General features: G+C 35.0%; 1 protein-coding gene across 1 annotated transcript; it reads right to left on the bottom strand.

Annotated features, from left to right (window-relative positions):
- Window positions 1–204: 204 nt before the first annotated feature.
- LOC132270255 (uncharacterized) lies at window positions 205–13,380 on the bottom strand. Its single transcript, XM_059771443.1, has 9 exons — window positions 12,835–13,380; window positions 12,333–12,568; window positions 11,068–11,353; window positions 10,621–10,873; window positions 8,161–8,285; window positions 7,242–7,343; window positions 6,137–6,317; window positions 4,265–4,362; window positions 205–438 (listed from the first exon to the last, which is right to left on the bottom strand). Exons 1-8 carry the CDS (start codon window positions 13,378–13,380, stop codon window positions 4,331–4,333), a joined length of 1,761 nt encoding a protein of 586 aa, XP_059627426.1. The 3' UTR covers window positions 205–438; window positions 4,265–4,330.
- Window positions 13,381–14,906: the final 1,526 nt, after the last annotated feature.

The following is a 14,906-nucleotide window of genomic DNA, read 5'->3' as shown; positions in this document are numbered from 1 at the left end:
TTAGTAATTAATATACGACACATTTGGCCTCTTGTCAATACATCTATATATTTTATTTACGAGGTCTAAAGTCACTTGTAGATAACTATATATATATATATATAAATTAATGCACTCTATTACCCAATCATTCACATAGATAACCTGGCAACAATTTCAACTAAACAATTATATAAAATGCCCAAAATTTACACTTAATACCAATACCAAAAATAATTCATGTTTAAATTCACTATTAAATATATATCAAAAGAGTAAGACATTAATTTACAATTCATCATTAATTGTTCAACGTGCCAAAATTAAAAAGAAAATTTAATATTTCCCAAAAATAAATATCAATCTTCACATTGTTCATTAATTCTTGGCGCAAGTTGGCTTCCAATTTTTCACACTTCCTTCACTTCGTTGTCCATTGTACAAAATCCAAGCAAGTACCTACATCACACAAGTCCTAATTTTAGTATAATAATAATGTATATGAAGTAATGACAAAATGCTAGTTTTCTATTTCACTCTCTAAAATATTTACCAATGTGTGATAAAAAAATGGAGTCCCACACTTTGAGAAGCCAAAAACAATAATAAAAAAAAAAAAACCTAAAAGAAATATGCAATCCACATGCCCATGCTTTGCCAGGGATTCAACTCCGTCAAGCAACCGTCCAATTCCAGATAGAACAAAAAGGTCAAAAAAAGGGTAAACACCCTGCAAGTGCAAGTTCTGCATCTAAAACATGATTACCAGGAATGTCAACTGCTAATAAAGGTTTAGACATAGAATATAAGAAACATAACTGTTATGCTCTTTTAAATCTCTAAGGCACATTGATAGTTTGACATTAAAGAAAAAATAACAACTTTAACATGGAACAAATATAGTTAATAGTTGTAAAACAACAACAAAGCTAAGCTCATGCTAATAATTAGTTCAAGAGGACATATTAGAGAACTCATTGGCTTCAACATAATATACTACAAGAAATTATTAGAATCATATCAACAAGTGAAAATAGAGAGAGATTTCACAAACACACACATATATATATACACACTGGAATTTCTGTGTGAACATCATTGCATACATGGAAGAATTTTTGTTACACTAGCTTCAATTCATTTGGCTGTGATTTTAGTGATTGTTTTGTTTTTTGATTTGTTTGTGTTGACTTGTTTGGTTGAAGAGAAAATTTGATCGGAGGAGAGAAATTTGTGTGAAAATATAGCATTGAAACTGGTTTTATCCTCATACAATTAGAGAGATTTGACACATGTATCTACACTAAAATTGTTGTGTGAATTTGCGTCATTACATATATATAGGATGGGTTTGGTAATATTACCTTCAATTCTTTTTCAGATTGATCATTCATGCGATACTAAATTGGGTTCGACATCTTAAAGTTGGTACTACTGAATCTATTGGGAAGGGCCATTTGGGTTGATAATTTGCCAATAAAGAGGGCTTGCTCTGCAGAACTGTGAAGTTGTGGAGCAGTTTCTAGTTCCCTTGAGGGAGCATGGCGATCCAAAATTGAGACCATTACTTTGCATTGGGGGGTTGATATGAGATCGTAGTTAGAGGTCGTGAAAAAGTGTGTGAGTGTGTGCATTTCGTTGTTGCTACCCTTGAGAGGTTGAAGGATATGCTTGCAAAAAAGAAGACGAGTCTTGATAATTGCAGGTGAGCACTGTTTACATTGAATGGTCTTTATTTTATCTTGCAGTTATATTAAATATGAGGTGACACACCAATCTGCTTAGAGAATTTACGTTTATTTTATTTCAAACCAAGTCTGGAGCCGTCTTTGCTTTACTAATATTTTGTGTTCAACTTATTGAATGGCACTATGGCTGACATTTGTTGTTCCCTTCTAGATGTTTTCATGGGGTCTCAGGTAATGAAAAAATTGTTTATTAGTACTAGAATCATTAATCTTAGGCTATTAGCATTTAAGATCTAGATATACGGTTGTTAAGTTAGTTTCTTAATTGAAAGGGAAAGAAAATGCCAACAGTGTCTTAATTGAAAACGAAAAAAATACAGAACTGGTCGAATGGGGCTGAAGAAGTTTCTATCTCCTGCACCAGAGATGGAAATTCAGAACTGGTGGTGGGGAGGTGGAAGGGGGGTTGGAAATCTGCTTACCACTTCTTGTTTTATTGGGTTTGACTTTTTGAAAATTTTACTTGAATCTTCTTCAAAATGGGTTCGTTAAGTTGTTTTTGAAAATTTAACTTACATCTTCCTCAGAAAATTTTCTTATTAACATAGCTCATTTCTGACTTGTTGGTACTTTGACTTCGATTGCTAGCATATCTTTTAAGCATGCTAACTGGTCAACCTACTGTTCTAGTACTGTAGAAGGAGGGAGCATTTATTTTATTGATTAATTAATTAATTATTATTAGAGATTGAAATAAATTTCTCACGAGAATCTGTAGTAGAATTGCTAATGTTAGTTGTCAATCCTCTAATATCATTTTGGAGTTTACTTGTACTAAATTTGTTGGGAGTTGGGACTAAACATAATTTTATTATGGAGGAGAGGTTAAACTATCCTTTAATTTTTAGCTTTCTTACATATTTTCTTGTCAAGGTTTTCTTTGTGTTGTCTTTTGTTTGTACTTATAAGAGACTCTTGCCTTTATTATTGTAGAAGATTGGATAACCCCTCTATATAAGGAGAATTATATACTTCATTAAACTCTTCTTATACTATGAAGCATAAAATCAACCTTTGCAATAAACGGGGCATCTGCTGAAAAACTTGAAATGGGGCTGAAGAAGTTGTTATCTGCTGCACCAGAGATAGAAATTAAGTACTGTTCTAGATTTCTATGTCTAAAATCTTCTTTAATTCATTAGAATTCTTTATAAAAATCTATAGATTAATTTGAAAAACAAAGGGAAGGGATAAGGGTTATCCCATCAAAAGAAAGAAAGAGAAGGCCATAATCCTCCCTTTGTTTTGGAGTTTTAGATAGAAAAGGAAAGAACAAAAACAAATAATCACTATTTTCATTTTTCATCTTCAGTTTGATTTCTTTGTTTAGCTCAATTGAGAACAAACATGACTCATTTTGTTAATAAATATGGTTATCCCATATTTAAGTTTGGGAAATTTTAATATAGAGATGACGTGGTCTCTGCCTGACTTGTCAATTCTTTTAATTTCCATAACTTCCTTATCCATCTAGCAGTATATGAATTGGGCATTTACTTTTGTGATTGTTTACATGATATTTTGTTTTCATAGAAGAATACAAAAAACACACACTTCTGTTTACATGATATCAAATTGGTTTTTTTCTGATACGTTTTGCAAAGATAATAGCTTAAGATGCATAGATGGTTTTTTGATAGCATAATGCTATGAATGTGATAGATACTCCAAAAAACTCAAGGGAGTTGGTTAAACTTCTAAATTTTAATTATGTCTTTAGAAATGTCAATAATGTAGCAAAACAACTTAATTGCAAGATGAAATGAAAAAGAAGGCTGCACAAGTTTCCCAAAATTCTAATGGTACCAGTTGAATCATAAATGATGTTGAGATAGTGCAAAAACCAACTAAGTATTAGAAAGGGATATCTCCGTGGGCTCGAAAATGGTTTTGTAGTTCAAAGCCGTCAACGTGCATCCTCATCTTATGAAGAGGCTTCAAGGAAAAGGGTGGAAATTGCTGAGGAAAGAAATGTGCAACTAATGGAGAAAGTAACAAATTTGGAGGAAAAGTTTGATTTTTTGTTATTTTTAAATCAAATGTTATTGTTACTTTTTTTTCATTTTTTTGTTATTAAACCATGTGGGGGAAGTAATTTTCTATTCATCTCAGTGGAGCATATGTACAAGAAACACAAGTCCTCTAGGCTTTGGAGCTTAAACTCCAGGAAGGATTTGACCTAGAAAAGGTTGTTGGATCATATTGGGGTCTAGATAACCAAGATTCATATTGTGGTATTCCATTGGAGTGATGTGATGATTAAAATTGGAATGAGAGGAATGCTAAGAAACTTTCTACCTTACGTACGCAACAATAACCAACAACAACTTCACAACAATCAACAACAAATAATAATCAACCACAACCTCCACATACGATGTTCCCATACTCCCATGTTATATCAATGCAATAAAGTAATGGCCACAATAAGGACCCATGCTTTCAACATTAACGTAATGGCCACTACAAGGACATATGACTTCACATAGAGATAATTGATAAATGAACTTCATTAGCTAGTAGAATTCAGAACATACCTGCCAGAGATGAAGATTGAGAACCAGAACTATACTCCTAATCTTACTTCAAAAGTAATGGTTTTGTTATGCTCCTAATAAGATGGTTAAAATAGATCCTGTGAGGAAAAAAATTAAAAATGTAATGCCAACATATATAAAAAAATAAAAGAAAATCAAATCAAATCATATGTTAATTACTACTTTTCAAATAAAAATAATAATAAAGGTTAATGAATGACCAGTTGACCTCTAGAATTTTCACATATTTGGTAGGCCATAAAACCATGCTTGTGCGAGCATCACGAAGATAAAAAATTCCAGATTGGTTTGCTCAATGCAAAGGACAATCCTTTAAAGCTTAAATTAACCAAACCAGTTCCAAAAATTCATTAAAAACAATGATTCCACCCTCCCCCGTTCTTACTCAATTTCAAATCTTAAGATTTAGACCTCAGCAGTGACCCACCAAGTATGTAAGCACTAATGCCACTTCACAACAGCAGTTTCTTTAACTAGGCAAAAGGATTGGTCTCTCTCCCCTGCTTCCTGAACGCTCCCCGTCAACCAAAAAAAAAAAAAACACATGTCCAGACAAAATAGCCTATTAATCACTCTCAGAGGAAAAAACACAAAGAAATAATAGATAAAAGTAAATTACAAAAATACATTTAATATGGACATGTTCTATTAAAGACTGGATTTTCTATTCATAGCAAGTTGATGTGCCATGTCATTACTGTTATTATTTATAACATTTAAGACTATGTTGTCTTCTGATATAGCTACCCTCTTTCGGCACTCCAGCTTAAACTTTCGCGAGAACCCTGTTACTATATTTAAGTGAACCAAATTGAAACTGTGCAGCACATTGATTTTGAATTTTGTTTTGCCAAAGATGGACAATATTAAATCATATCAAAGAATAGGAAAGATGATTTGGGAATAAAGGAGGAAATATGAATATTTTTCAAATGATTATAACAAACACACACGTAGTATCTCAAGCCATGATTACACAAAGAAATAGCTCACGTATACACACACACTAGTCCTCAAACATGCGCACCACTCTTAGAATGCGAAAGAGAAATAGAGGAACAATTATAAAAATGAAATCCAAAAATAAATTTAATAAGGACATGTTTAATCAAGGAGAGTATTCTCTATTCATGACAGTGAAATGTGACATATCATTCCAATATTATCTGTAGGACTATAACAAGTAACAGTATGTTGTTTCCTTATATAGCTACCCCTTGTCTAGGCTCCAGCTACAACTTTCTTGACAACCCTATTACTATGTTTTAACGGACCAATTTTATGTCAAACTAGAACTGTGCAACAAATTGCTTTCGAATATGAACTATATCAAGAAATATTTAGGCCAATGATAGACATAAACAAATCCTGTGGGATAAAAAGAATGTTGAGAGTTCTTCAAAAATTTAAAACATCCAACTAGCACAAATTATCTCAAGCCATGGTTATGCATCTAAAGGTATGCATATATGGAGTGATTGGACATCCCATGGATATTGAATCTGTCTATAGTGTTTAACATAGGATTTGAAACAAGTTGACTGGGATTTTCTAGTAGCATTTTACTTAAGTGAGTCTATATGTTTTCAAAGTTGTTAAAATGTGTGTGTGTGTGTGTGTGTGTGTGTGTGTATTTCCGTCAAGAAGACTCCGAGTAACATTACTAATTTGTGTTTTCAAATGCTACACAAAAGAGAATGCCCTATGGATAAATGAATGTAGAGAAGGGAAGAAATAAATCAAGAATATGGTTCCCAAGAAAGTAGGTCATCCTTCGGTTCACAAGGGAGCAGTTCCATAAGTAATTAAGTATCTAACTAGCATATAAATGAAATCTTTAGAGTGACGTACCGTCCTCAGGCACAACTTCTTGGTTTTCTTCAAGTAATGCCATTACTCTTCTTAGTGGTTGCATGGCAGCTTCATTGCACACTAACTGAATATCTGAACCTGAATAACCTTCTGTCCTTTCAACCAAGAAGAGTAATGCCATTACTCTTCTTGCTTCTGGTTCCGGGAGAGGTACAAGGAACTTATAGCATGGTTAAAAGAACTGTTCAATATATAATATTCAATATTTAATATAAGCTGAAATGTTGTGCAATTTTCTCATTCATAGAATGTAAGACCATTATTGAACTAAAACTTCGGCAATTAAATTTGTGAGAAAGGAGTAAAAATGTGCTTAAAAAAAAAAAAAAGAGTAAAAATGTAGGGAACACCACCAACCCTTACATATTTTATGCCTTGAGTAAGTGAAGCGTCTACACACTAACGAGTAATTATAACATGGTCCTGGGACCATTGGTCCCGACCAATCACGTGTTGAGTCATAAGCAAAAAATGAAATAAAGCTGACACATTTGCGTATGTATCAACACATGATTTGCCCGAGACCATGTAATAATTTCTCATGTACAAACACCAGATTATAAAACTGACACTATCTAAGATTCTAATTATGCTGTTCCTTTGAAATAAAAATAAAAAGATAAGCTGTTTCCAATATAGGTAATTTAGCAATGAAATTTATAAAGCAATCAGTGAACTTCCACTTTGTGCATAACAATAACCTGTTTTTTATTTTTCTTTTCTTGACAAAAAAAAAAAAGAACAAATAGCACTTTTTTTTTATAAAAAAATTAAGGTAATTTAGAGCAGATAAGTATTTCAACAATAAAATTTCTCAAGCAGTCAATCAACTCCCACTTTTGCATGCCAATAACTTGTGTTTATAAATTTTTCATGACTTTTTATATGAATTGCATGAGCAGCCGTATGATACGGCAGCAAAGAAGTCATTCACATCATGTAAGAATATGATTTGTATTAATATAATTAGGACTTGTCCCACAGTTAGTAAGCTCATTATAAAACACAAATTTGACAATTAACATTTAAACTATAGAACCTCTCAATGCAGAAAGGAAGTATAAATTAGCCTCTCAAAGGATACCCGTTTCTCAAGACGTCGGAGCATAGCAGCATCTAGTTCCCAAGGAAGATTTATTGCCGCCAAAATAAAAACAAGCTCATCTGTCCGCGTCAAACCATCCATCTGTAGTGTAACTCTAGCCATTAATTTTTGTGAAAGTAGAGATGAAATCATATATGAATTTTTATGTGATTTACTTATGCACAAAATGAAGATTTATTATAGAGACATCATATAGCAAAATCTTTTTAGAAGTACTGGATACCATGGCAAGGAATGTCCATAAGCATAAGCCACAGATATGATGTGAAATATAAATTAACATAGGTGTCAGTGTTGAACAATGACCTCAAAATGTGAGGATAATGATAGTTGGTTCCAACACACTCATATAAATGTGTTTTCAATGTCCAAAAAAGCTAACATAGGAGTATCTAGAGCACACAACATATCTGTAATTGCTGTTATTCAGACTCATACAAGTGTGTTTTCAATGTCCAAAAAAAGCTAACATAGGAGTACCTAGAGCGCACAACATTTCTATAATTGATGTTATTCAAATGGGGATAACTAATCAAAAAATAGTATTCCTGTGATATTGCTTTCGATGGAATTGTGTAGATCAGATGAATGTTGTGGAGAAGATTTACTTCCATGGATTACATAAAATGGAATTTCTACAACTGAGTCCACAGTGTCACTCATTTCATGCTACAAGGCCTTTGCTCCAACAATAGCAACAAAATAGACAAAAACGATCCTCTACACAAGATCTTAAAAGATATAATGTGTGATATCTAGTTAAGGTAATTTCCAGTTCAGTGTTGCACCCGTTGATGTTTTTAGTGCTTTGTTTTTATATGTCAAAGAGTTGTGTTTCAGTTCTACATAAGCATGCTTTTTACATATTATTATTGCAATTCTAAAAAACATATGTCACCTGTATGAGTAGCTCAGTTTTTAATTGCCTACTTGCTTCATGCTCACTGTGTCCTTCACCACGCTGACTAAAGATTGCATCAATTTCATCAAGAAATAACACTTTTATTAACTTCTCTGAATCACCTGTAATGCTATACAAAGTTAGAAGTGTGATGCACTGCATATCTATCAACAATTAATTTTCACAGAATATCTGTCATAAGTTCTTTTCTCAACAAAGAATGTTAGATCTTATGAATCATCTAATTTGCTTATAAACAATTTTCTTGATACAGGACAGCATTGGGAAATAAAAAATAATGGTTTTATGTTCTTATGCTTCGACTAAGAAATGCATGGATATTTTGAGTTCGATAAAATAAAGAGGTTTTTGGGGTTTATAGACAAAAATGGATTGGCATTGGCTCCACTTAGGGACCGATAGGGTGCAGGAAGTACAAAAAAAGTGCACAGGAATCTATGGTATCAAATATTTTGTGATTTTTATTGCTAAACTAAGGCCAATAGGTAGGAGTTGACTAGGATTCGATGCACTATTTGAGGCAATGAATAGTAACTGAGGCATCAGCTTTCACCAGTGCACCAAGCAATAGCCTCTTATAAGGAAAGAAATGTATCACAAAATTTAAAACAGCAAAAAGAGGAAATAAAAAACAACCAAAGGTCCGGACAAACACATGAACATTAATTCTTGCTACATAGAATATCAAATCGAGTTCTGATACAACTGAACCCAACAAGCCTTGTCCGAACTATTGAAGATCAGCTACATGAGTCATAATTTTCCATTATACTCTACCTAATCACAAGTAATCATATCATTTTTTTTTATCCGAACCTATGTTAATTTTAATATTTCCTTTCCTCTATCCTTACCAATAAAGCAAGATCACATCAATCTTCCTCCCTTTTGCAGTTCTTGATCTCATCTCATTACACATATCTAAACCATTTTACCTGATTTTTCTCACTTGTCTTCACTCTTAGCTGTTACTACTTTAAACGTTTCACAAATAATCTTTTCTGATTTCAACATTTCTGATCTTGCCGTGTGTCCACATCTCAATATTCGTATTTTCATTTTATAATCATTTTATAGAATTTACCCTTTTCTTTTTAATATATATGTTCATCAAGGCATGGTAGCAATTGTTCGCATGTTCCATAAACTAAAAATTGTGAATTATATAACCAAGACTGGTAAAATTATGTTTTAAAGAGTTGCTAATCTTATTGTTTGAGATCAGAGTGACGTGTGTAAAATTGGAGATGGGACTTTTAAAGTGATTCATCAGCTGATTCTTTAATGAATTAGTCATTCACACTAGGTACACGTAAGTGACTTAGAGAAAAAAAGTATCAGAATGGCTAATAGGTAGTTTAGTGGACCAAACCAAGACGTAGTTGAATTATGTTTTAAAATTGAATTATGTTATAATGAATTAGTCATTCACACTAGGTACAGGTAAGTGACTTACAGAACAAAGTATCGAAATGGCTAATAGGTAGTTTAGTGGACCAACACAAGACATAGTTGACCACATAATATGATAGAATTATTTGTAAGTAGTTTTGGCATGTTTTGATCGTAAAGTGTAAACAGTGGCTACCAGGCCAATTGAAGAAATGTTCAATTGATCAAAAGAAAGGTTTGAACTAAGTATCCATGATTCGATATCTTTTGACCCTTAATCTATATCACATTATACCAAGTATTTCTAATTTTTGCTAAAACTGAATTCCTTATGTTCAATTTTAATCCTATTTATTAAACTTCTTGATTTCAAAAATTCAATCCAAACCTCTAGTTCATCACTTGCACCCCCTTTAATTTGTCAATTGAAAAATAAAAATTGTCATCTAGCAAAAAACATAAATATCAGAACATCAAAAGTACACTCATCGATTTTCTGTAAGCCCATTATTTTTAAAATTCACTTGTTTTTCATGTATTCTTAGATTTATAATAAAAAAAAAGAAACTCATCTAAAAAATAATCTTAAGTGATACATTAGTGAGAAAAATCGTACAAGTTATTAGCCAAAAGCCTCAAGACTAATGGTGTCATCATGTTAAAACTTTTGAAATTGTAGATTTTCATACAAACTCTTACAGCACATGCTCAACTAGTAATAACTGACTGTCCTATTTCGTAATGCTATGCTGCAACTCACTTTTAAGGTTGTTGGAATAATTTTTCAAATAAATTTAGTTCTATTAGTTTTGTTATAAAATTTATTATTTAAGACATCCATAAATAAAAATAATAATAATAATAATAATAATGAAATGGAAAACAAAAAAACCCAAATCTAGTCACAACCAAAGCAAATCCAGCAAATAAAATCGACAATAAACCAGAGAAAAAAATATGCATGTGTTAGCCCTAAAAATTGTTTAAGAAATAGGGATTGAAGAAAACCCTTAAAATGTTTGAGAAAGAGGGATTGCAGATTACCTGAAGAGTGAAGGTAAGTCCGGATCCTCGGTTCTAGAGAGTAAAGAGAGGGTTGAACAAATAGCTCTGTGTTGGTCAAGGTAGAAATTGGTTGAGATCGCCCAACTTTCCTTTCCCTGTCGAACCAGAACTTCAAGCGGAGATGGAGATAGATAGGAGAGAGAACTTCAAGCGGGGCAGAGATTTGAGATAGAACTTCAAGCGGAGATGGGGTAAATGATCCGGCTGGGTGAACAAAAACCTTCAGTAATGACTTCATTGAAAATTTTTGTGCCAAAATCAGATTTACACTTAGAATGTCCAATTTGTAGAAGATTTTCCAGGACCAAAGAACGAGAAATAACATAGAGTATACAAAAAGAAAACTACATGCTTTAATGTTCATAAACCTAAAAAAGAAATTAAAATTTTAACGAGGTGAGAGAAACAGAGTAGAAAAGGGTTTACTCTTACAACTTCATTGTTGAAGAGGAATGTCACTATACTGTTTGTTGCAAGCTTTGAAGTGAACTTGATTCTTGGCCAAGTGTGTGTGAAAGAGATGGATAGCAGCCTTAGTAGGGGAGAAACTGGCTGGGTGTTGTTGGCAGAGTAAGTAACAAGGTGGGATCCGGCCTCCTCAACAGAAATAATGGAAGAAAGAAGATTAGGGCATTTTAAGAGACTGGCTAGGAAAGAAAGAAGATTAAGGCTTTTGTGGTCTGTGTGTCGGTGACGTGGAAAAAAAAAAAGGCTTTTGGCGGGTTACTCTTTTGCGCGCGCGGGAGACAAAAAGTGAGGGCGGGATTTTTATTTTTTATTTTTATTTTCATATTCACGGGGAGGAAAATACTCCCTTAAAAATATATTTATCTACGAGAGACTTTTTCCCCCGTAAGTGAGGGCGGGATTTTTATTTTTTATTTTTATTTTCATATTCACGGGAGGAAAACACTCCTTTAAAAATATTTATCTACCAGTGGTTTTTTCCCCGTTAGGTGAGGGCGAGATTTTTATTTTTTATTTTTATTTTCATATTCACTGGAGGAAAATACTCCCTTAAAAATATTTATCTACGAGTGGCTTTTTCCCTGTTAAGTGAGGGCGGGATTTTTATTTTTTATTTTTATTTTCATATTCACGGGAGGAAAATACTCCCTTAAAAATATTTATCTACTAAAGGCTTTTTCCCCATTAAGTGAGGGCGGGATTTTTTTTTTTTTAATTTTCATATTCAAGGGAGGAAAATACTCCCTTAAAAATATATTTAATCTACGAGTGGCTTTTTCCCCTGTTAAAGTTCAATCAATCATTCGTAAATATATGTAAACATTAACGGGCTCTTTAAACTCCCATGAAAACAGTTTTGAACGAGGATTCTATTAACATCCCGTGAAAACATGACCCTTTATGTGTAAAAAAGGGCTTCTATGAGAGAAAATAAAAGATCCCATAAATACTATCTCGTAAAAGCCCACTTTTCTTGTAGTGAAACAACTGCAATTTATTTAACTAAAAATCAAGTGTTCATGCAAAATAACAACACAATTGCAGTTAAGAGTTCAAAATAGGAACTGAAAAGCATGCCAAAAGTGGCCCAAAATAAATCCAAATAGTACTACTAAAAAGCAAAATAGAAACTGAAAGCATAAAATCACTTCATCATCGGAGTGGCGGATGAGCCACCGGCACCGCCTGGGGCTCGGTCAATCAGAGACTACAGCATGGCTTACAGTGCCTGCTGTCCTTCCTGAGTCTCCTTACAGAAGTCCGTAAGGGTGCCCTCGATAGTATCGACTCGCAACTGAAGGGTATCAAGACGAGTGCTGAGCGAGTCATAATCGGCATGGGATATAGTAGGAGGTGGTGGCACAATTGGTGCGGGAGCAGCCGGTGCAGGAGCAACAGGGATAGCTGGACCTCCCCAATCAAACACACCACCAATGTGGGCTTGACGAGAAGTCTTAAGCTGGACGGTACTCGACGTCCAAGCACTAATGTCAAAAAGAAAGACCTCGGTGCTCTTTTCTTCTTCGCGGGGGACCTTGAACTATTTATTCTTGATGAGCTTGGTGACCAAGTACGGAAAAGGAAGTGCCCAAGTGAGGGCATTATCCAACTACGTCACAAAAAAATCATTGTAGACTTTGAGAAGCTAGTCCCAGATGAGCTGCAAGAAGCAAAACCATTGTTCCTTCACAGCGGCATAAAGGGTGTGCAGAAAAACCCCTTTACGCTCAGAATGCTTAGGAACAGGAAGGACATTTTTGGCAATGACGGAGTCCACAAACCAGAGCCGGCACGAAAGGTACGACTTATTCGTGCTTGATTTTCAACTGTCGGTATAATGGTTGTGGCAAATTTCCTCAACAATTGCAGATTAACTGGATTAACGTATAGAGGCAGGCCCACCTCATCCACCGGAGATGCCAATGGGCAATCCAAGGCCGTAGCAAGGACATGAAGGGTCAATTCAAAAGATATGCCATCAATGGTGGTCTTTATGATGTCCGGCTCCATACATGAATAAAACATATTGGAATAGAACTGGCGGACGATGCACGGATAGAAAGAGCTAGTGCATGGCTTGAATAGAGATTTTGGGCCACGGTTCGTCAATTCTTTGACCGCCCACGCCGTTTCGGGATTTTCATCAAAGCCGTCTTTGATGACAAATTTGGCCTCGGTTTCAATGGGCCACTCAGCCCAATTTGGCGTGGGAGGTTCCTCGGACGGTCCCTCAGAGCAGTGATCATGCTTGGAAGAGGTTTTGGGAGTCATTTGGAAGAAGGAGTTGGTTCAGGCAATCTATCGAACACCTGGTGTGCAAGAACAAATTTCAAAAGGCAAAAATTGATTAGAATGGTGAAAACCCCAAAAATTTTGTCCTGCAATCAAGAATATACAAGCCCCAACACATACAACACATCTACACAATGATTCCCATCCTCCGTTAATCCACAAATTGAAAGAGAGGGAGAGATAAAAGCTTACCCAACAATGGAAGGCACCAAAAGAAATCCTTCTTACTTGGTGCAACAATGGAGATGATGAGGATTATGGATGAGGGATAATGGAGGTGGTTGAGGGAGAGAAAGAAGTGAGAAAGGACGAGAGGAGAGGAAGAAGGGTTTGGGATAGAAAGGGTGAGAGTCAACTGTATGATGAGAGAGAGGGAGATTAAAAGAATTTGAACTGGGCCTTGAAAGGGCCCTTTTTATGAAGCAGCGAAGCGCGGCGGGCGCCCCCGGGGTGTCAAGGGCTTGCCCTGGCATGCGGCAGGACACATGGCGGGGGCCCACAAGGCTTAGCGGGGCCCCGCAAAATTGCAAACTCACTGCCTCTTTTGGGGGGCACCCGCAGGTGAATGGCGGGAGCCCGCCATGCTTCTAGGCAGAACCTTCCTTTAAGTGATTTTTTTTTTTTTTTTTGGCCTAACAAAGGCTGGGCCGAGGTCAAAAAATTACCCAATTAGAAAACTAAGCTTTTATGGACCCTAGACACCGTGTCTAACCCTCAGAACGAGATTCGGAGCTCATTTACAAAAGCTCTCATTTGGGGTCCGAAATTCCCGTGAATTTTTGGATTTTTGAGAAAATTGCCGAACTGACCTTGAAAAATTCCAAAAATGGTACCGAGACCTTAAAATGACTAAGGAAGCCTAAAGTGACCTTGGAACGCAATTCGTGCCAGTTCTGGAAAAGTTCACATTTTGGCTATACTTAGCTAATTTCCAGAAAATTCTTGGCTAGGGCAACTTGGAAGAGGGAAACTTGGAAGTTGAAAGAATTGCTTCCCATGAGTGATAAATTTAAAGTGGATAGCTAGACGACCATAATTTCGCATCAATCCTCGTAAATTGGGTCCGTCAATAGGACTTTCTCTACTTTTCAGATCGAGACAATGCCATCAACATAAAGCTTAAGTCATTGGCCATTAACTTTAAAAAGAGATCCATCGGTAAGACCATGAAGTTCAATTGCACCATGAGGAAAGACGGATAAGATAACATATGGACCATCCCACCATGACCAGAGTTTACCGGAAAAGAGTCGCAAGCGAGAATTGAAAAGCCAAACTTTCTGTCCAAGGGCAAAAGACTTGTTGACAATGTGCTTGTCATAAAATGCTTTAGTTTTTGCCTTATAGATATTGGCTCTTTTATACACATCATTTCGAATTTCCTCAAGCTCATTGAGTTGCAATTTGCGAGTAGAACCGGCTTACTTAAGATCAAAGTTGAACCATTTTATGGCCCAATAAGCGCGGTGCTCTAACTCTACTGGGAGATGACAAGTTTTACCAAA

This window comes from Cornus florida, unplaced genomic scaffold (genome assembly GCF_030987335.1).
Source record: "Cornus florida cultivar Cherokee Brave unplaced genomic scaffold, ASM3098733v1 CherokeeBrave_3.0.0_Hap2_Chr08, whole genome shotgun sequence".
In the NCBI taxonomy this organism is placed as follows: domain Eukaryota; kingdom Viridiplantae; phylum Streptophyta; class Magnoliopsida; order Cornales; family Cornaceae; genus Cornus; species Cornus florida.
The sequence above is the reverse complement of the archived record's forward strand: the minus strand, read 5'-3'. Positions and strand labels throughout refer to the sequence as shown.

Bases quoted from the DNA above. Each gene is read 5' to 3' on its own strand.
- LOC132270255 (XM_059771443.1), bottom strand. From the start codon at position 13,380: ATGACTCCCAAAACCTCTTCCAAGCATGATCACTGCTCTGAGGGACCG. The intron at 10,874-11,067 runs GTAAACCCTTTT...TTTTCAATGAAG, and splicing joins TCAACAATGAAGTTGTAAGA to TCATTACTGAAGGTTTTTGT. The intron at 4,363-6,136 runs GTACGTCACTCT...TTTTCCTCACAG, and splicing joins AGAAGTTGTGCCTGAGGACG to GATCTATTTTAACCATCTTA.